The 23,631-nt window shown below is 42.4% G+C and overlaps 1 protein-coding gene across 6 annotated transcripts in view; it reads right to left on the bottom strand.

Annotated features, from left to right (window-relative positions):
* PLEKHG1 (pleckstrin homology and RhoGEF domain containing G1) overlaps window positions 1-23,631 on the bottom strand; it is a 248,201-nt gene that overhangs the window by 63,003 nt on the left and 161,567 nt on the right. For all 6 annotated transcript variants that reach the window (XM_077149263.1, XM_077149261.1, XM_077149266.1 and 3 more), the window contains one exon: window positions 5,052-5,152. In XM_077149263.1, the coding sequence (XP_077005378.1) occupies window positions 5,052-5,152 (101 nt within the window). The remainder of the gene's footprint in view (window positions 1-5,051; window positions 5,153-23,631) is intronic.

Genomic DNA, 23,631 nt, shown 5'->3' with positions numbered 1-23,631 from the left:
ACATTTCCCTCCCTCCTTTCCCCGTCTCCTCTTCCTCCTTTCTCTCTTCTTCTTCCCTCTCTTTTTCCTTCTCACTTTCTCTTTTATTCCTTCCTTCTTCCCCTAAAAAAGAAATAGGGTTATAAAAACGGTTGGGGTAAAATATACTGTAGAGGACATTAATTGAGCTGCAGAAAACGGGCTGACTGGCTGGCTTCATTTGCAGACATAAGTCAGCATTCTCAGCATTTCAGAAATGGACAAATCTTGCTAGCTGTAGAGGCTAGCAAGACCCTTTATTACCGTGCAATTGTTTGTTTTACCCTCCAAGGAGGAAGGTAGAGATGACAACTTCAGCAACAGAAGGAAAAAACGCAAACAGCACAAATATCCAATAATAACTAAATGTACTAAAATCCCTGTGTCCTGTGTTTCTTCCCCACGTCCCCTAGAAATATAAGTCCAATCATTCCCAGACATACTGGAGAATGAAAATGTGTGCCACAGTGTGCCAGTAGGTGTTTTGTGAATAAATGAATCAGTAAACAAATTCACAACGAATGACTTACCCCAGGTCATCCATTCAGGGCACAGTCAGAAAAGCAAGGCTGCCGTCCTTCTCCCCCATCTAATTCTAACATGCCTCTTATCACCAACTAAAGGAAACTTATAGCCATCATAAGAATTTCTGAGCTTCATTCAGATAATTTCCCCTTCCTTGAAATCCAAGAATGATGCATTAAATTAAAAAAAAAAGAACTAACGTGAAAAACAAAATGACAAGACTCTTAAAAGAAAAACTAGGGAGTATATTTATGACCTGAGGGTAGAAGATAACTTTTAAAACGCAAAATCCACATATAATGAAAAGTAAATTTCATGTAGTCAAACTCCTAAATGATAAAACTTCTTTCCAAAGAAACTACAATTAAAGTTAAAAGACAAGTCATATCCTGGGAGATGTTGGTGATTCACTAAGTCACAAAAACCCCTAGCCAGAATTTTTAAGAACACCTAAGGAAAGAAACATCGCAACAGAAAAATGGGCAATGGATATGAACCATCAATTCACAGAAGAAATCTAAGTGGCCAGTAAACAAGGAAAGGGGGTCAATCTTAAGTGTGATTGGCAAAATGAAAATCAATATATCCCACAACAGAATATTACATAGCAGCTAAAAATAAACGAACGAGCTATAAATCTCACAAAGAATGCTGAGTGGAAAAACTTGTAAAAGACTGACACCATCTATGTCATGTTTGAAAAAAGTGAAAGTGTGTTACTTATTTTCAATAGATGTACATACATTAATGGCAAGAAGACGTGCATGGGAACCAAACACCAAGCTCTGGGTGGCAGTAATAATTAGAGCAATGTCTGTGACAATGGTCTCTACTGGTGGACACTGGGGGTTAACTCCCTTTCAGCTTTCTTTCGTTCCAGGAGCACAGGCCCACTTTCGTCTTGTTGGGTCAACTCTGCACCTCTCTTCCTAATGCTGTTTTGGTGATGTGGTGTTAGTGGCTTGAAATCTGCCCTGATGGGAGTGTTTACACCACAGAAATTGGCAAACACTATAAATCCTGGCTTCCTCCTCCTGTCCCCACTTGGAGAACCAGTTTGCCAAAACCATTCTCCACAGGACAGAATGGGATTGGGAAGGGAGAGATAAGGGGACTCGAATTTATTTACAACGCCTTCGTGCTTCAAAAAACTTCAAAAGCAAATATGGCCCAAGGAAAGCCTTTGATAGAGTCAGGGGAGGTTTGTGGGCATTTATTACATTCTCTATGTTTTTCTGGGTCTTGAAAATATTTCTTGAAAAAAACATCCAGTCAGCTAAGATTTTGCAGGTTAGCATAAAACCACTTTTTCTTTGCCCATTTTAATTTTAGAGAGATAAGTCTTGCCAACTTGGCCACCTTATTACTATATTATGTTAAAAAACTTGGAGGTGCAATAATAGCAACTGTAACATTTATTATTTCAAGCCCTAACCATCAATTTGCCAGATAGTTGTATCTTTGAAATCAAAAGACATAAAGTATGTAACAAAGGATCCATAAGAGGCAATAGGCATATTAATCCTTTTACTTAAACAAATATAATAATAACAAAGATCCCTGAATACGCCTGGATCCTTTTTGGTAACGAATGAGATTTGAGAAGTATCTGGACTCCAAATTAAGACTCCAGATTTGAGGGAAAGGAAATAAAAAGGGAGGAGGACAAAACAGCATGATCAATTCAACACTGACGGTTAAATAAGAAGATATTCTTGAAAATAGTGTAGAGTGCTAGATATATTTGACAAAACCAGGTATCCACAATGAGTGGATTTTATTTCTAGCTCTTCATCTTTGAGCAAAGGACTTTCCACCTTGTAGAAGGATTCCTCCTCTGTGAAATGTGCATGACAACAGGCATCCCATCTAGCTCGTGGGGCTGATAAGTGGATTCGAGGAGACAATGCCCGTGAAGGGGACAGACAGACATGACCGGCATAAGGGATGTGCGTGCAGGCCCATGGACACTAAGTGTCACCACGTTGATGGCTTGTGAATTCCTCGTCAGGGACTTGCTCACTGACTCAGTTATTTTAAACATGCCTGATTTCCTGTTCAGTGAACACCAAATAGAAAAGAACAGCAAAGCAATTCAGGAAGATCTCAGTTACCTGACTTCTGCAGATTTGGACTCTATGACAGTGGTCTCTACTGGTGGACACAGGGGGCTAACTCCCTCTCAGCTTTCTTTCATTCAAGGGACACAGGGCAATCTAAACTCCAGGGGGTTTAAAAAGCCTTCCTGGAGGGTCTGCCACGAGTTCACGAACCATGGCTTGAAAACCAGGGCTCCACTCCGGCAGAGGAGCCCCTGGTATGATGCGTGGGGTTTGGAGTCAGAGAGACCAGCTGATGCATTTAATGCTTTCAAGGATGTATCCGACATGATGTACATCCTTGAAAAATACCGGTTAGCATCAACTTCCAGTCAACCCACCTGAAGGCTCAGGCTGGGGACCTCCAGTCTCCAGCCTCTTTCAGGTTAGGGAGCCACAGGTGGGTTCTGCAAGGATCAAGGGATTTATCACCAGAGACTGTTAAAAGCGGCCCTTTTTTAAAAAAATTTTGTACCAAATAAACATTTTTTTCTTTAGTCTCACACATAAGTTAAAGTTTTAAAATATGAATGACCATCTATTTTCAACACCCTGCAATATTGACCTTCCTTTTTCTTCCTCATGCAAAAACATTTTTTCATTTGTACATTTAGTCACTATCATTGTACACTCTAGGCATTCCTCGATTGTACCATCTCAGTCTTTATCGTCTATCTTTCCTTCTGGTTTCATTTGTGTCCCCAGCTCTCCTCTCTCTGTCATTCTCACATTCAGCTAAAAGGGGCCTGTTTTAAAAGCAACATAATAAACACGGATATTCTGGATTTCCTGACTCAGTATTTTATGTGCTTTTTCTTTTTTCTTAGCTTTGGGTTTACTGTATCCAGACAGTGCTTCTCAGTTGTGGCTGTACATTCCAAACACCTGGGCACCTTCTGAAAAATTAGACACCCTGGCCCACACCAGTTAATCCGAATTTCTGGGGTTGGTCCAGCCATTGTATTTAAACAAAACAAAGCAAAACTTCCTAGGTGATTGTACCTTCTAGCCCAGGTTGAGAACCACTGTCTCAGAAGATACAAACTGGGTTTCAAAGTCTATTGAGTCAAATGAAAGAGAAATCCTGTGGTAAACCCATGTTTCTATACCCTAGGCTTTCACAATTAAAGGATGGTTTATTCAACTCAAGAAACTCTTATGCGAGGTGTTTGGGATTCAAAGGTGGAAAAGGAGGTCCTTGCCCAGGGCCCCATCTTAGTAAGCCAAGAGGGATATGATTTAGCTTTGCACTATTTTTGGGTCACAAAATGACAGGACAATTTAGAAGTTCATATAGAGATTTTATCATAACTGAATCAACGTCATCACTGGCTAATTTATTGCCCTGTGCTGGCACTGAGCTGGGCATGGTAGGTATAGAAACTCACTGGGGCTTCACAACCATATGAGGTTGATATTCCCATTATTTTCATTTGTTCATTTAATAAAAGTTGAATGCCTCCTGTGGGCCACTGTTGTATGTGCCTAGACAGTAACACAGCAAGCCCAGATCCCTGTCCTCAGGCAGCATTCTGGGAGAAGGGGATAGGAGAAGAAAAAAGTAAATCATATAGTATACTAATCACTGAAAAGTGCTGTGGGGAAAAGGGGGTCAGATGTGCAGGTGTGTGTGTGTGTAGGTGTATATATCTACACCGGCTGCTGCCTTGAATAGAATATCTGGGTAAACCTCATTGAGAAATGAAGATTTGAGCAAAGACTTGAAGTGAAGGATTAATTATTTCACTCCATTTAAAGACCCCCCCCCCCCACCCCCATGGACACACATGTAGCTTGGCTGCGATGCAGTTCCACATGGGTCAGTACAGGTCTGGGCTCTTACTCTGCCCATCACCTGTCCTGCGGGAAGTATCACAATATATCACAATCACTAATTTCCTAGCCTGCATCCCCTTTGGCTCCCTATAGCCCAGACCTTTTCTGTCTCATTCATTATTGTCATTTGCTAGCCTAGTGCATGCTACAGGGCAGGTCCTTAACCCACTTTTGATGAAAGAATTAAAGTATTTGCTGTGCATTTACTGTGTCCTGCCCACTCCCTGGCAGAGAGACATTTTTAGAAAATCCAGGAAGGCAGGCGTAGGCAGGGACTAAGTGAGGTCTGTATTTCAGCCACCCTGTCCACGTTGCCTTAGGGAAGGGAGATGTCACTGCTCCTCCCGGGAAGCGGGTCTTTTCTCCAAGCCAGAAAGATGGGCAGGAGGGAATCATAGACAAACGCGAGGCTGGTATGGAAACAAGGATGCTTCCAGGTAGAAAACTCATGGTCCACGAAAACTCAAGAAGCTGAATCAGGGATTACAAAGTGATCAGTTTTCTTAGGCCATGCTAATTTGTGAAAAACTCATAAAGCTCCTATGGAGAACCATCTTTTGAGTATTAACTTACCTGTTGAAGTGGTAGATATCCTCTATGTTTCCAAAAAGGGCTGCTCTTTCTTCGGTCCCCAGAGGAAGTTGCGTTTGGCTCCTGATACAGCCAAGGTAGTCCTGTGAAGTCAACGAGAAGTGCATCTTGAACACACCTGTCCTTTTCCTAGTTATCTTCAAATCCAATATAATTATGTAGTAATGTGTTCACTAACTCCACTATGAGAAGGCTTGCTCTTTCACTAGTGACTACTCCTCTATTTACAAGGAGAAAGGGTATGGGGCACAGTGGTGTGACTAATCTCTAAACGGATTAGAGCTTCCTCTAATGGGAACATATGACCATCTCATCGGCTATGTCATTGAGGCAGGAAAACTTTATTGGAGACAATTTCATGCATTTTGTTTACTGTTTTTCCTTAATACACAACTGATGTGGTCTCAGAGGTACAACGGGTGAAGCATCTGTAGCTTAGAAGCGATTGGAACTGCTGAGAATGGGGAAAATCTGCTTTTCCGCCCTGTGAGCTAAAGAGTTCATAACTGAGTGCTCCCTCCCTCTCCCAGCTGTACTGGAAAAAAAAGCTCTGTAGGAGGCAAGAGAACAATAAAAAAAAAAAAAAAAAAAAGCCGAAAGAGCTGAAACCACATAAAGTAAAAAATAAATACAATCCCCTGCCCCAGGCTGAACAATGCAGCTCGGCTCCCTACCAAATATAGCAGGGCATTCGGAGGTACAGAGAGGAAGTGCCCCTGGGAAAAGCCAGCAGGTCCTGGAAAAGTCAGCACTACAACAGCATTCCAAGGGTCCCACAGCATGCACAATAGTATGCGGACCACGATTGGAGAAAGGAGAAACTGAAATTCAAGAACCATCAGATAATTGGTTCTTTTAATAATCCTCACCTATTAGCTCATGCCCGATGTGCTTCACATGAAAAGCAGACAGGGCTTCCAGCACCGGCTTTATCAAGGAGCACACTGAGTCCTGCAGGGAGCGAGCTGTCACTCTAGTTCTTTAACTCTGAAATTATTGTCATGTATGAACTGTGCTCAGAAACCTTCGTGGCTTTCTTTTTCAAATAAAAATTTTTAGGAAAGATGGTAACATTTTACCTTCTTAAGATAGTGGTGGCCTCAAAAAGAAACTAGGTTCACAAGATTTAAGTGCAGTTGGCATTAAAAATCCACAAGAGTAAAATCTCTCCTTACTTTCATGAATGGGAACAGTGATAAGAGCTTAAGTACCTGCAGAGGGGCTAGAGGTAAAGCCCAAATAATAAAAGCTAATGTCAAAGAAGGCTTTAAAGGATGGAAGTAACCAGTACATTTTGAAAAACATGTGAAACCTACATGTTCTCCACTCCAAATCTAACCTGCCCTGTTCAAACCACGGTGGGCATAAAGGGTCATTTTGCAAACTAGTTACTGATCTGTGATGACATAAGTGCAAAAAATGAGAGTAAGCACCCAGAAATGGTATTTTGACCGTATCTGTTTATTGTCTTCAAGAAAGTCAGTGCACTTACCTATACTGTTGTTAAAGTACACCTGGCTGCAAAAGGATGCTCCCCTACTCACCGTATGCCTGGATACTTACATTTGGTAATGGCTTAATATTTTGATCAACACTTTAAAAGAAAACATCATATGCAAAAAAAAAGAACTGTTTTTAAGGAAAAACAGAAGGATAAGTATGTGCAAAATTAACAAGATAAAACAGAAGGATCTAGAAGGGCATGTCTTGCCCCAGCGTGCAGGATGGAGGGATGAGAGGTGAGCTGCACAGAATTCACACAGCTGGCTGAAGACGCTCTGCAGTGAGGTTGAGCTGGAGAACCCACAGCCTTCTCCCTTCAAGAGCCTGCCTTGCTCATTTGCAGAAACCAGATACTAAATTCTTCACATGAAGAGAAGACTGAGTTAAAGGGCTCGAAGAACTTCATCTGGGGTCAGAGACAAAGAACCCTGGCCTGCTTCCAGCAAATAATGGCCCATCTCCAACTGTAAGAGTTGCAAAACCCCAGAGCCCAAGGAAGAGAAACTAGGTTTTAGAAGCTACATTATTTTCCTGAAATTGCTGAGAAAATAGATTGTTAGGAATCCCAATTTTTGTAAGCCACTCCAGAAAACATCAAAAATTGCCTGGCCACAACTTGTTCCCTGCACCAATCATAATTAAGACTTAAATATGATACTGGAATCCTACTGGTGACTGAGAACTACTGTAGCCTGCACTGCATTAGCGGCTGCCATCATCTGAACCCACAATGACACGGTGTGCTCAAAATGACAGAGTGGAGACACTAATGAAATGTTTTAGAACTGTCACGTTGTTTATTCTTTTTATTGGCTTGTCAGCACCTGTGGCTACTCTTGACAACAAAAGTTCAAGTTTAAACTTTTGCATTGAAATAATTATTCTCCAAGAGAATCAAAGAATTCATTACACTTTGGAGGGGGTGGGTTGGGGAGATACAAACCAAAAAAACAGAGCTTTCCATCACTCAAATAATTTTCTATTTTACGATTTTAAATTTCCCCTGAACTATATTGATTTGCCAGTTGGTTCACATCCTTAAGCTCGCCATCAATGGCAAGATTTACGCATGAGCACCTTTTCTCTCATTAACCTATTTTTGGAACATTTTAAAACTTTTTAATGTTGGAATAATTTCAAATTTACAGGACAGTTGCAAAAATAATACAAAACCAATACATATAACTCCAATATATCCTCTAACCAAATGTCCACATTTACCAACTTTCAACATTTTCCACATTTATTATATCTTCCTTTCTCCCTCCCACGTTCCCTCCACCTTCCATCCTTCTTACCACTGTGAACTTTTATGATTCCTTGTAGTGCCTGTTATTGAAAATATCTGAGTAGAGTCTAACTTGGTGCTGTTCAAAGTGGGGTACATGGACAGGTGACAGTTTGCAAACTGCTACTGTTCTGTAATGAGCTAAGAGCAGAATTTAAGAGTAAGCACGTAAAGAAGCTTTTATAGCACTTTGACTAAACTTAGTATCTGTTTATTTTTCTAGTAACTCATTTTTATTGCATTTTATAAAAGTATCACTGTGTGAACAGATTGGAGGTAAAAACCAACTCCCGTCCCTTGCTGTGGCTCCTTTGAAAATCCCTCGTCTACATATCCATCCGGGAGGGATGCACAGGAAGGCATCCTGGCAGAGCTGGGGTAGAGGGAAATACTTTCAATTTTAAAAACGTTTAAACATTCTAACCAATTTAACACAAAATGAAGATAAACCACGAGAAAGAAAAAGTTACTTAAAATTACAAAGTCTATCAATAGTTTATGTCCTTCCTACCTTTTTACTCTTCTCTCGCTTATAAGTATCTCCATTGGAGAAGCAAAACTCAAAAGAATCTATTCCTAAATCTTCTTGCTCACATTTCAAAATTCTAGTGGTTTTAGGGTTCACTCTTTTTACATCTCGTTTCTGCTGTTTGCACTTGCAAGTTTCATGCCCTTTGCTATAACTCCCATTTAAGATCTTTATTCTTTTTGGCCTATAATTTGGAGGAAGCATCTTTTTCTGCTTCTAGTGGCCTTTTCTAGAAAGTAGTTGTCGTGTGTTTATCTCACCCTCCAAATTTCAGATATTACATTGGGATGCCTTCGATACTACACTAACTCACATTTGTATATTATTTTACAGCTTAAAAGCACATTCATATACCTTGAATTTTTTTGAGGACATAAGAATGTCTGCCAAATTCTGTTTTACAGGCTAGGAATTAACAAAATGAATAAAACATGATACCTTGCCCCAGGGAGCACTCTGTTGGGTTAAAACACACAAGTGTAAACAGTAAGTGCAAGGGAGTGTTGGGGACCTCCCTGGTGCATGCTTGGTGCAGAGGGCGAGGAGGCAAAGGGGGAGCTGGATCTTTAAGGATGACTGGGAGTTTGAATATAACAGAAGAGGAAGCAGGTCACGGCATCCAGGAAAATAGAAAAAGCCAGAGAAGGCGCAAGGAGATGAGCTGACATGGTGCAGCTGGGAAACAGAAAGAAGAGGAGAGAGACACAGAGATTGGGGCTGGTGCATGAGTTCATAGGTCCTTGGGTGGGCTGAGGCCAGAGAGGAGGCTGGGGTATGGGGACCACTGATGGTGAATGAGATCAGAGATCATTCCCATCTCAGTAAAGAAAACAGAACAGAAGCTAGAAGATTTGGTGATGGGGGGACAGTTTCTCAGAAAGCAGAGCAGCGCCGTTCAGCACCGATGGAGTCCTACACTTAAGTTGATGCAGAGGAGAGGTGTACTTGGATGCAGAGAATGAGAGAAAGGAGAAAGTCAAGACTGAGGGCCAGGGTTTCAGTGCTGCAGTGATGGCACTGGGTTCAGGAGGAGGAAGCCTGGGCTCTTCTCTCATTCTCAGCCCAAAGGAGGAGGGTTTCTGTTCCAGCAGCCTACAGCAAGGATAATCTACCATCCACTGTTGTAGTGCACAACATCCCTCTGTCCCTTGTTGCATCTGGCTGGAGGATGGAGAGAGTGGGCTACTCCATCTGGGAGAAGGATCAAAGTTCTAAGGTTCTTTCTCACATGGGCCACCTGCTCCTGCTGCTCTGGCCTGCACAGGTGCTAGCATGGCAGGTCTAGGCTTTCCAGTGGGCTGGCACCCTCTGGGCTGGGCTTCCCCACACCACCATGAAATGTTCAGACACCTGTGGGGATTTTAGGTGAAAAGAAGAAATGGCACAGCTTTGGGCCAGCTAATCTTGATGACAGGCCACTCTTCTATGGCTCTGATGGCTGACCTCTCTCTCCTTACAGTCAAACCTTTAAGAAGAAATGCAGATTGTATTCATCAGCCCTTGATGTCTGTGCCACTAGGGCCCTGGGGGAGCATAATGACAGGTAGGTAAGGTTGGTTCAGAATCATACATCCATGACCAAACCCCATTTATCTAACTTCTCTTTCCATATCCTGAGGGGAATGAAGAGGAGATGGTTAATGGCTTGGGAGTAAAGCTAGTGAATCAGTTTTAGACATGTTAAGACTGAGGAGGGTGACTGTAGGACATCATGGGGAGGGGTTTGTTAGACACAGGATCTGGGAAGAAAGCTGAGAGGTTTTCTCAAAGAGCTCTGTGGGGAGAGGGGAGTGCTTGACAGTGCAGCTTGGCCTCTAACTTATGGAGCTTTGACAGAAAGGTGGGGTCAATGTGTTCTCGCACATTTCAGGGCCATGTCAAGGGCCTGGCCACGAGAAAACAGCTTCAGAGTGTCTCAGTGTTGGCCAACTGCAACCTTGGTGGAGGTCAGCAGACATGGCATGAGCAGCCAGGCACCTCCAGGTCTCCCTGTTTCAGCAAGAATACCAATAACCATCTCCTAGAGGGTATTAGCAAAGCAAAGTCAGAACTGCCAAAACTTTGGTATTGTAGAACTCCATGGTCCAAATTGATGGAAGATCTCATACCCTGGTAGAAGTGGTGGTGAGGGGCTTTGGGGGAACTCAAGAGTCTAGGGGCACAGAGCCAGAGGGCAACAATGACAAGATTCAGGAAAGAATAGACATGAGCTTGCCTACTCTTCCAGAAATAGTCTAAGGGAAATTAAGGAAAGAGGGATTCCTGATTTCAATGATTATAGCAAGTTGAAGACTGACCTACAGTGGAGTAATAGATAAATCTAAGCTTTGAGAATTTTGATTGTAAAAGGAAGGAGCTACTGGGGCAGTAACTGGGAGAGAGGCAGGACCAGAAAGGATCTATCCATCCATCCAGTCATCCATCTATCCAATCACCTATCCATCCATCCATCCATCCATCCATCCACCCATCCATCCATCCATCCATCCACCCATCCACCCATCCATCATCATTCACCAATCCACCATCTACTCACTCATCCATCCCCATAACCATCAACTATTCATGCACCCACCGAAAACTGCCCCATCCACCTGCCTGTCCATCCACCCAACCATCATCCATGAAGAGATTTGTAGCCTGTGGGGAAGGAGACGGTAGAAGGAGGAAGGCTGGAATTATGAGAGGGCACTAACTGGTAATGAAGACGCTGAAAAAGATGGGAGATGACAGCACCAAGGGGAAGGAGTGAGATGTGAGGAGGAGGATGAGCACCTCTTTCTGGAAAGCTGAGCAGGGAATACCACTGATAGGTGTGGGGCAGGAAGTGGCCATGCTGACACTGGCCAGCTTCATTTTATGACACAAAAAACAAAATTCTAACAAATCAGAAGTATAAAAAGGAAAAGGTGGAATTTTCCTCCTCAAGGACCTCCCCTCTCTCCCCAAATCTGGCTCTAGAGAGGCAAATGTGATTAGGAATGTGGGTTATATGCTGGTACACCTTCTGAGTTAGGCTCTAGGTACAAAATTATATCTGTCCAAAATGACATTCTACAGCTAAGATGTAACTTTTTATTTTTTCCACTTAATGTACTATATGTATTATTATTTTTTCCTGCATGTGAATAAACTCCTTTCTCATTCTTTATAATGGCTGCATTCTGTTTCATCCAATAACTTTATTAAATGTATCTAATTAATAAAGTTCATGGGGAGGGCACAAGCCAGGTGCTTTTAAGCACTGTGTGCAGTAGGGGCGCTCAGAGATGAGTCAGATAGGATTCCAGCCCCTCTATGGGCTCCTAAGAGCATAAAGGTGAAAGATGCATAAAAGAAATAAGTCATAACCTAACAATTTAAGTGCTACAAGAATTATTTACAGAGTGCCATGAGAGTACAGAAGAATACACTTTCGAAAGAAAGGAACCCTTTACCTTCCTTCCAAATAAACCACCAAACAAGGTTTATAGTAAAATTTCCTGCTGCGGCCTGCAGATAAAGTGTCAGACGTCTAATCTTTAAACTAATCTCTTTTCTCCTCTTTCTCTATCCACATCCATGGGGGACAAAGGTACAGCCACGAATTGGGAGGGCAGCAGGGTTCCTTGGCTCCTCCACTGGCCAGAAACAAAAGCTGTGATTGTAAGAGCATTGCTTCCCCACCCCAAGTCTGTTAGTGTGGGTCCCACACCACAGAGAACTGCACAGAAAGGACAATCGGCTATAAACATGGCCGAATCTTTCTAACAATGTGGGGGAGGGACGTGGAGAAAGGGGGAGAGGAAGAGAGAGAGAGGGGGGAGAAAAGAGGGATAAAGATAAAGATACGGAATAGGGGAGAAAAGTAGGAGGGGGAAGAAAGAGAAAGAGATGGGAGGGGGAAGAAATGGAGGAGGGGTGGAGAGGAGAGAAAAGGGGAGAGTGAGAACACACACACACCAAAAGCAGTTTCTTTTGCAGCTGACAAAAGTTCTCATTTCGGAGTTTTCCTAACTTAGCGTATAGAGGCTGACCTTATTGGCAATATTTAAAAGTCAGTGTTAACGGCTCTGAGATAGCTGATTAAAAGAAGAATGAACAGCTGTGAAGTTTCAGCCTCATTTACCTTCTGTAATACTTTCAATGCATAAAACATCAGCAAAAAATGTGGGGAACGGCCTTCTGTGGAGCTGTGACAAAGGATCCATGTGCCTTGTTGAGTCATCTATTGGTTCCCTGATTCCTCCTGAGAGAGGGGGAGCCAGAGGGTCCCCTGCAGGGAGGAGGTAGGACAGCTAGACCTAGAAAGAGGGAGCCATTCTCGGCCCTTCTTCCCAGAAAGAGAAATGTGGGGTGGGGGTCAGGGGGCAGGTATCTAAAAATCTTAAATAGAGAAAGAGAAATATATCTTTGCTCCATGGAGACAATCGGAAGATTTGTTTTTTTCCCAAAGACTTTAAGCAGAAGACACGCAGGGGCTGGCAACTGATATAACCCAATGATAGAAGTAAGATCTTAGGACACCAGGATTCATCTATCAGGGTTTTTAAAGGGACTGGACTCCATCCTCTCCTACACTTCCAACTGGAGTTATAATCTCTTTTCTTTTATTTACTTCACTTATTGACATCAGGAGGAATATTTTGATGTGTATAAATGTAAACATTCGTAATGTGATAAACGAAAAGCTTGAGATAAATATAACACTAAAAGTAACACCTTACATGGCCCTGAGTTACAACAGAAGAGTTTTTATAAGACTCAGTTACGATATCATGGCAGCAAAATGATTCTCTATTATGTTGTTAAATATTCAGCTTTTAAATTGTCCTTAAAATTTTGGGGCGGTGCAACGGCGGCTCAGGAACAGAATTTTTGCCTGCCATGGCATAGACCTGGGTTTGATTCCCAAAGCCTGCCCATGCCAAAATAAAATAAAATAATATTAAAAAATGTTGTGCTTAGGATTTTCAAATTACACTGCAATTCTCTTAGATGGGAAAGCTCTTTTCAAAATAAGAGGCGGCCCGTGCAGAGGTCCTGCCTCACACTTATTTGAATTCAGCTGTCACTTTTTTCTGTGTTCTTTAACCCTAACATTGTTTCTGGGCACTGAGAAAGAGTGTTTACTGAATGCACATAAATATAATATCTTTAACATCTTCAAAATGGGCAACCTGAGAGTGTGACGGCCACCGCCTGGGATAAAGCAGACAGAGTACAGGCTCCCAGAGGCTCTAACCTGGGGGGGGAGAGAAGGAGGTTCATGAACCACACGCTGTCTACACAGAGAGCCTTTCCTGTGGCCACACTCCTCCAACTTTTTAACGTTTTCCTCCTTGCCAGGTGACCTTTACGTACGTGGCATAAGCTTTTACTGCGTTTTGTTCTCGGGGACCTCCAGGCACGTAAGGAAGAAGATACACTTAGGCATGGCCATAATTCTTAAAGCGGGGAATGGCGCTGCTTGGCCAGGTGGGGTGGGGATGCACCTGGCACCATTGTCACACCTGAGAATAAGGAACTCATTCACCTCTGTGATTTTTTATTTTTTTATTTTTTAGGCTTTAATATTTAGTACAGTTTTAGGTTGACAGGATTGAGTTGTCACCCCCCTTCCCACCCTCATTTCCATTATTTTTTAACATTTTGCATTCCTCTGGCATGTTTGTTATAACTGATGAACTGATAGTAACACATTGTTACTAACTAAAAAGTCTGTGGCCTATGTTAGGGTTTGTGCTTAGTGTAACACATTGTTACTAACTAAAAAGTCTGTGGCCTATGTTAGGGTTTGTGCTTAGTGCTACACAGTTCTCATTCTGTGGGTTTTGATGGATGCGTGAAGGATGAGTACCATGGCAAAATTCATGGATTCGACTCCATTATAATCACGGCACTGCTGGTGTAATTTGAAGTATGGTCATTAAGGAAAGTTAAATACAAACCAGGAGAGTTTTGTACATGGGAAAGAAAATAAAAGATCCATGAAATGACCTGAAGTTTAGTTCCTCCCCACTGCTATTCACTGTTATAATTATTATTGTTCTAAGATTCACTGCTAGCTACTGAGTTCAGTGATTCACATGCATTATCTCACTTAAACTTCACGGTACCTTAGGTGGGGGTGTCATTTTGTACCCCATTTTACGGGAAGCTTAGAAGGTTTCCTCCCTGCCAGATGACACATAGAGTAAGGGGCTTGAGTCATACTCACCCCAGAACCTGCTGACTCTACAAGCTGGGTGTTTAAATCCTGTGCGGCTATTTCAAGGATTTATTCTTTATTAAAGTATCTCAAAACAGTAGGGGAGGCTTGTGGCTGATTTATCTGGGGGTCAAGTCTGGTTTTACTTAGTTGTGAGTTTGGAGCCTACCAAGGCCAGGGGTTCACAACAACTCCACTTAAGTATGCTTGGAGGCGCACAGAGGTTGGGCATCTGAATTAGTGTCAGTCCCATTCATACACCTCACCCCACCCCTGCCACCTCCCAACACCCAAGGCAAGCTTTCCCTCTGCCAAGCATACCAGCCTTCAATCACCTGTCACACTGGCCCAGCCCAGTCACAAGTTCCCTTTCCTTCTCGTCAGCATGCTCTCCCCATGCCTAAGCACTTCCCACTTCCCTGGCCAGCTGCCCCTATCCCACCCCATGCAGGTGGCTTCCCTCTTCTAGCACCCCAGTCCTCACCTGGTTGCAACCACAGGGCTCACTCCTTCACAAAACAGCCACACAGAGGCATGGCAGGTGAGTTCCCCTGGCTCCCTCTGCTACTTTCAAATGCAAACACACACACACACACACACACACACACAATCCATGACTTGATGGAGAGCTGAGAAAGCAAAATGTTTTGAAGTGTGATTGGGAATCTTTATACGATGAAGACTAAGCAGAGGCGAACAGTGAAACAGCAGCTCTGAAGGTACAGCTTGGTCAGAAGAACCGAGGATGTGCTGAAACGACATGCATGTGGCTCTGCTGGATCTGCACGAAAGGTGTTCTGACTGCGGAGAAGTGGCCGCAGTGGATGTCCTCCTCCCTTAGCTGGGAGCATACGTGAGCAGCAAGCTCATCAGAGAAAGCTTCTGGCACGTTCTTGCACAGGCTGTCTGGATTTGGGTCCCCCCCACCCCAAGCTCTTTGCATATCACAGAGCTACATGATGGCTTACACGCTTTCACCAAATATCAACATGTGGCAACCGATCTCTGTAACAAAAACACTTCCTGTTCATAGATCAAATCACAACCCACTCTTCTCCTGAGGACTCCTATTTCTAGAGAACCAGAACTTTCAAAGGACACCAAGTCATCGTCCAGTAAAACAGATATTATAAAGCCAGTGCAGAGCCTCGTAAGAAAGAAAAAAATAAAAGGAGAAAGATCAAGGTAGATTTAAAAAAAAGCAAACAGATATTTACATCCTTTCCACATATATATGGCTAATAATTGCATATTTAGCCCATTTATGCCTTGTATGGTAATTGACTCCACGACATTTAAAAAATCAGAACAATTTCCCATTTTACTGAGAAGAATTCTCACAGTAATTGATCTCTAGGTGCTCAGATAGGATTCACTTGATGGATAAGAAGTAAAGGTTTTAAATATGATTATCTAGAGCTATTTGTGTTGAATTACTTGGAGCTCCAACCCTGAAGCAAAATAAAGCAAAGTTTTAACCAGCTCCAAAGGCAGGAGTTACCTGGACAATATTAACTAGAGAGAGGAACAAGCTGGAAGATGAGCTAAGCTCCCCATTGGCAGTCACACTTTGATAATAATCTTTCAAGGTCAAGCCATTGTAATAGAAAATTACGATGAAATGAAACTGCATATATCTATACCTATATCTATGCAAATATATGTGTATATGCAAATATATATGCATATCATATATATATATATATATATATATATATAAAAGAATCTACACAATGACTGACCTCCATCTGGCCAGTTTTTCAGCGGGGATGCCTGTGATTATACTGAGGTGGCATTAGGTAATTCACTGGTAAATATGGAAATACTATTCCATTCTTTGTGCCACAAACAATGAGTAGCCTCAAGGACATATCTCATTGCTTCTGTAGCTATATTGTTGTTGATCTCATCAAGGTCAAATTTTAACACAAAGTTATTTATTAACACGGAAGTGTCATCAGCCTGGTGTCCTGCAGGGGAGCAGGCGGTGGCTCTTGCAGATGGTAAAATGGACAGACAGGCTGGTGGGGGATGGAGGCATCTTTTTCAGACATCACTGGGGAAAGTGATGGGACGTTCCCCAGAAACTCGATTCTCTCATAGTGTTGGGACAGAGGGTCAATTCAAAGATCTGCCATCATCCTGGAGGTCTGGTCTCAACACCTGCCCTCATGGTGAAACGCATTTTTTCTCTGCTTTTAAATCTAAAGCACAATGTTCATGTCTGTCTTTTGTCTTAGAACTGAGAGAAAGAAAAAGAGAAGGAAAGGAAAGAAGGGAGGGAAAGTGAAGGGCAGAGAGAAGAGAGAAAGAGACTCCTTAAGAGGAGGTTTTCCTAAATACTTTTCCAAGAGATTGTGCATGATGGATTTCTACAGCAGCAGTTTAATAAAATGAATGGAAGTGGGCTTTTCCTTGTAATAGATGTAGTTTCCATTTATGGCAAATTTACTTCCCCATGGCAGATTTAGCTGAGGACAGAGCACAGCATTAGGGAAAGGCTATTGGATTCATCATCCAAGGCCCTAGAGCTCCAGAGCTGGTTCCACGTGGGGAGTGGTAGCAAATGCACAAATGGCCAAGTCAGGCAGCCTGGGCTTGTTACCTGCCTTGCACAGACTCCATTTCTTCTGCTGCTAAACAGGAATGATACAACTCCCCATGCCCTGCAGTCACCCTGAGGTTAAACAACAAAGCCCATGCAGGGTGCTGGGTAGGGGGTGGTGGGGACCAGTGCAAGCAGGCTGTTAGCAGTAACTGCCACATGGCCCTAAAGACCCAGGTTCCCCGCCAGGATAGCAGGTAACAGGCCAGGGGAGAGCCCCCGTTGACTGAAAAATTAATCAACTCTACCTGCACAGTGAAGAGTTATAAAGCCCTCTCCCACCTCTGTGTGCCACTGGTATTAGTAGAGTCACAAGGCTACTCTGCGTGAGCATCTCCTTACTAACCATCCTTGTTGGGAGAGGGTCTGAAGACTTCTAGGGAAGACATGCTTACTAAGAGCCCAAATGGCATTCAGCAGGTTCCAAGGCCCTCACCCCTCAGATGCTAGGTCCCCTTGGATAACAAATCCTGCCTGTCCTAGACCTCTCCTGCACCTGGCCCTTGCTTCATCTCACCTCTGCCCTGGTCTCCTCCTCTCTCACCTAGACCACTGTGAGGGCATCCTAACCAATCTCTCTTTGGAGGGTCTTGATGTCTCCAACTTTTCAGACTGAGTCCAGCGTGATCTTTCTAAAACTCAAAATTTAACTTTATGCCTCTTGCTCAAAATCCATCCATGCCTTCAGGATTGGGAGGTGGCTTCATGGTCTGTAGCCCACCTATCTTTCTAGGTTCATCTTTTGCCACTTTCTTGCTCCCTCCTATTACCCACACCCCCACCCCAAACCAAAACCACACACACACACACACACACACACACACACACACACACACAGACATAGGCGGTCCTACTCTTTGTACTTTCAGGAATGGCCCTGTTCTCAAGCCTTTCTACCTTTGCATATTCTGATCCCTAGGCCAGGATCGGCCCTTCTGCCTGTCTTCACCTAATCCTTCAAGACCCTTCTGAGGACTCTTTCCCCTGTTCTTCCCACCTCTGGATCAGGTGTTCCTCTGAATATTTACATGTACATAATATAAATTATATATACATTGAGTTTCGTGATAAAGGAAGCTACAAAAATCTCTTTGAAGTTCTTTCTCTCCTACAAAACTGATGTCGATGATTAGAATGATTAGCAGGGATGAAGCTCCAGCTTTACCAGCACAGAATGTTTGCAGAGTGAGGGATTGTGGTGGAGTTCATGCTGTAAATGTGCTCAATCTGCTAACAGGGAGGGCCATGCAGAGCCCGGGGAAGGCAAGGGTTAACTGAGTCAGAGGCTGCTCTGCCTCCTGCTCTCCCAGATGTAAAAGCTGCATTCACTTGTAACCCAACCCAATATTTCTCTTTTGCTCCCACCCCTCCCCTTTGCTCCTGGTGAGAGCATTTTTACAACACAACGCCTTGAAGGTGACAAAGGTTCCAAAAACTATGCATTTCATTTTAAACTCCCTCCCCACCCACCCAACTCCAGCCTTTGTACAAGAAAAGAGAAGTTTCCCAAATCAAAAGTAGATTAACTCTCACCCTTTTCTCCATGCGCATTTGCATTTAGAACACCGTATAGGAGGCTATAAACAGACCCCTGGGTTGAGTGATTTATTCACTGCTTTATGGAAAGTGGGACAAAAGCAGCAGTCTTTTCAGCAACTCTATTGATTGTGGGCTGCTGCTGGAGCTGCTGGAGTGTGGCAGCTCCCTCCTTACTCATCTCCCACTTAAAGCTTTCAGAGAGGGTAGCAGAACCTCAAGCCTCATTACAAAACTGAAGAAACAGCTGGAACATTTCTTGCTGATCCAAAGAGCAAAAAAGGCTTTCAAAAGAAAATACTTAAAAATGCAGCTTACAGGAATGGTTTCTAGTTCGGACAATGGAAAAGTTCTGGCAGTGGGCAGTGGTGACCGTAGCAGGACACTGTGGATGTAACTAACGGCACGGAAATACATATTTGAATGTGGTTGAGGGGAAATTTTAGGTTCTTTATTCGTTACTAGAACAAAACAATTTTAAAAATCCATGGAACTGCACAACACAGCAAACTCTAAAGTAAACCATGGATTAGCATTAATAGTACATAAAAATATGCTTTCATCAATTGTAACAAATGTGCTACACCAATGCAAGATGTTAATATGGGGTGGTATATGCGAAGCTGTATTTTATGCATGATTTTTCTGTAAACCCACAATTTCTCCAATTAAAAAAATTACACACACACAAAAAAACCCACTGGGATTAGAGGAGAAAAATAGTAGTTTAAAAGAATGGCTCCCCCATGCCCCCAACACACACACAGACACACAACATCCTTTAGGCAGCATGCAGAGAAAACTGGGGCATGGTTTGGCTTTAGCGTGATTTTGCCCTTTGAAACTGGGAATCCAGGCTGCAGGCTCTTTCCAATTCTTTTTTTTTTTTTTATGTGGCCTACTTTATGGGGGGAGCTGGTCATTATTTTAACAGAATAAAGGCTCTGAACATTTAGAACAAGCATTCAACTTTGCCTTGGTTTGGATGGATGCTTGCAATTTCTCATCCCACCTTAATCGCTTTTTATTTTGAAATAATTTTAAACTTAAAGGACAGTTGCAAAAATAATAGGAAACCCACACAGAGAATTCCAACATACCCCCTCCCCCACATACATAGCTCTGTTGCTGGATTTGTGTTCCTAGGTTCTTGGCCATGCCGCAAGAAAGGATTCTAGGGCACAGCACAGATAGAGTAAGCAGGCAGCGAGTTCATGAAATACGCATGCAAAGAGGAGCATGCAGGCACCCTCACAAGACAAGAGAGGTGAGAGGTGAGCGAAGCTAGCAGTATGGGGCCATCTGCTTTTACAGATTTTTGTTCCTTTCATAATTTTTATTAACGAGTTTACAACCCTCCCGTTTTTACTCCTTCATTGATGCTTGATTGTAGATGATTCATTCACTCAGGCAGGGTCACCCACATGCTATTTATTACTGTTCTCAGATATCTTTCTCCTTGAAGCCTCGCTGCTTCTTGGAATTTGCCCTTTGCTCATCAGCCAGCCACCATCCTAATTCTAAGCCTGCCTCAGCTCCACCAATTTTAACATTTTGCCACATTTGCCTATCATTCTATCTGTCCGTCTATCCATCCATTTATCCATCCATTCATCCATCCATTTTCTGAACACCTGAAAGTAGGTTGTATACATCATGCTCCTTGAACACTTAATGCATCTCTGGACATTTCCTAAGCACAAGGATATTCACTTATCGTGACCACCTTAAATACAATTATCAAGTTCAAGACCTTTAACATGGATACAAAACTCTAAGTCCATATTCCAGTTTTTTTCATGTCCCAGTGATGTCCTTTTGGGTCCTTTCTTCTCCATTGTTAGATCCAATCTGGGATTATGTATTACATTTAATCGTCTCTGTATCTTAAATTGTTCTCTCTCTTTCTTTTTAAATTATAGAAACATATATACAAAACAGACTTTTCCCATCGCAATCACTCCCAAGTGAGATTTCTCACATTCACAATGTTGTGCCACCCTCACCACCATCATTACCAGCATTTTCCCATCGCCCAGACAGACACCCACACCCCAATCTGTATTCTACTTCCTGTCTCTATGCATTTGCACCTGCCTTTACTCTTTTGATAATACCTCCTGTAAAAAAGCAGGGTTAGTATTTTTATAAACTGCCACCTCATCTTTGTTAAGGGATCAATGACTGCACAAGTATTTTCTCTGAGTAAATACATTTCATTTCTTTAAGTATTAAAAGTTTATTATAACTAAAAAAAAAAAAAAAAACACTTACTTAATGAAGGTCAGGCATCAGACTATACATTGAGATGCCCTAGCAATCATAATTAATTTTTTTCTTGCTATCTAGGCTCATCAGTAAGGACTCAGATTCTGCTTTGGGCCATAATTCATGAGTAAAATCCACAAGGGCTCCTGCAGTATATTTGTGCCTCTTCTGAATGTCTTGCATTAAACTCCTCAGCAAGTTCTTTCCTCTCACTTATGGGTGCTACCATATCTCCCCACTTCTACTCCATCCATCTGCTGTGGACTAGAAGCCAAATAACTGAGCTTATTTTAAACACGCAAGGTAAACAGGCTTTTAGTAGGGGCTTGGGACCTCTTCTTAAGTAAAGACTTAGAGTTTACTGTTTGGATTTTGAAATATCTATTTTGTCTGCTCAAAGGACTGACATTTCCTGGCTGCATTCTTGAGAGCTGAGGCTGGTGGAGACGTGAACTCTAGACATCTTTAGACTTAGGCTTTCCCAGTTGGACTCTTTTACAGAAGGCGAAGCTAAGGTCAGAGTGGCTCTGTGCCCAGGGTCACTTAGCTGTCAACAGGGACCAAAGCCAACTGGTGACTTCTACCAGGGCCCCACCCACCAGGTCATTTGCAGTTTGACTTGGCACAAGTCAAAATTCTAAAAAAAATGATTCATTTTGTGTGGCAGCCCTTCTTTATCATATCGGAAACGAATTCCAATTGCACATTTGTGTATCAGATAAAATCAAAATTGCAAGAAAAAGAGAACACATCTGTGCTGTTTTGAATTTGTGGACCCCCAGAAAAGCCATGTCTTTTAATCCTCATTCAGTATTCCTGGGTGGGAGTTTTTTAAATTATTCATGGAGATGTGACCCACCCAATTGGGATGGTAACTTTTGAATAGATGATTTCCATGTAGGTGTGTCTCCACCCATTCAAGGTGGGGTTGCTTACTGGAGCTCTCTAAGAGGGAACCATTTTGGAAAGAGCTACAGAGCCTGTACAGCCAGACACCATTTGAGATGAAGAAGGAAAACACCCCCGGGAGAGCTTCATGAAACAAGAAGACTGGAGAGAAAGCTAGCAGATGTCGCCATGTTTGCCATGTGCCTTCCTAGTTGAGAGAGAAACCCTGAACTTAATTGGCCTTTCTTTAGTGATGGTTAACTTAAGATGGTTAAGATGGTTAACTTAAGATGATTAGCCTCGTGTTGGTGCCTTAAGTTGGACATTTCTATAGACTTGCTTTTATCTGGACAATTTCACAGCCTTAGAACTGTAAACTTGCAACTTAATAAATTCTCCCTTTTTAAAAGTCGTTCCATTTCTGGTATATCACATTCTGGCAGCTAGCAAATTGGAATAACATCCTTTTCCAATTATAAAGTTAAAATAATTTTCCGAAATAATATCTTAATCTAGATTAACCAGCACAATGATACTTAGAAATTTACCAGAAATTACTGGTCTTGTCCAAATATTGCCAATTTTACTAATACTCACATAATAGCAGCTCGCATGAGGGAGTTTACTTTACTATATATAGGCCTAACATTATATACAGTAACATAAGCATTCACATGGATTATCTTGCTTAATTTTCACAACAATCCTACTAAGACCATTTTATAGGTGAGGGAGCTAAAACTAAGAAAAGGCTGGTAACTAGTAAACATAGACAAGCTGTCACACAAGAGGCAGAGCCTATGAATCCAGTTCTTGCCGATATTTTTTCTAGTTCTTGCCAATTTTAAAGTCTGTGCTTTAAGTCACTTTGTTACAATCCCTGGGGAGGTGGTGGGTAATGGGTGCTGTCTTTAAATGTCTGCCTGCTGTACAACAAAAAGAAAAAAATACCCTTAGCATAGTGGATCTCAACACTGGCTACCTAATGAAATCTGAGGAACTTTGAGAAAAACTAACCGTGCCCTAGAGATTTGTAGTCAACTGGTCCAGGGGGCAGTTGAGGAGGTTTAAGAGCACCCCAGGTGATTCTCATGTGAGCCACTGTTTTAGAAAAATCCCCGTTTTTTTTTTTTTTTTAGCTGTTCCTCTGAACCAGATTCTTAGTTGATAGCTTTTAATTGCCCATATAATAGCCCCTTAGAACCTGTCCATGGGAGCTTACTCTTCTGGTTAGAAATCCAGCTGATGACCAGTTATGTACTCCTCATAAATGAGCCTTATGCTCTTTGATTCAGTCCTATTTTTGAGGCAGGAATTTTCTTAGAATGGATTCTCTCACCAAAAGAAGTTTTTGATGATTCTAGATAGTTTTGAACTTGAAGTGAATTCACATATCTTACCAGTGACCCCCCTTTAAAAACTGGACTTGGAACTTTAGAGCCAAGTCTGGCTTCTGAAAAAGGGGATGGCAAAATAGGGGCCCAGTGAGCTTCTCTGGACTTGTGGAACAGTGGGAACCAATTTCTCATCCTCAAAGACAGCCCATATTCTGTGGGAGGGGGGAAAACAGGACAGTTTCACCTATTGCTTTAGACTTGTCCCTACATTTCGGGACAAGTGACCCCTAGGTGTTCCCACTTCCGCTCTGCATCTCCAGGCTGGTTTTGCCTAAACTGTGTGGTGGCTAGACACAAACCCACACACCGGGTTCAATTTCATCCTTGCTGTGGCTGAGGTGGAGAAGACTGGGCAATA

The sequence above is a fragment of the Tamandua tetradactyla genome, chromosome 2, assembly GCF_023851605.1.
Source record: "Tamandua tetradactyla isolate mTamTet1 chromosome 2, mTamTet1.pri, whole genome shotgun sequence".
NCBI classification, from domain to species: domain Eukaryota; kingdom Metazoa; phylum Chordata; class Mammalia; order Pilosa; family Myrmecophagidae; genus Tamandua; species Tamandua tetradactyla.
Note: the sequence above shows the minus strand (reverse complement) of the source record. Positions and strands in the feature narration are given on the sequence as shown.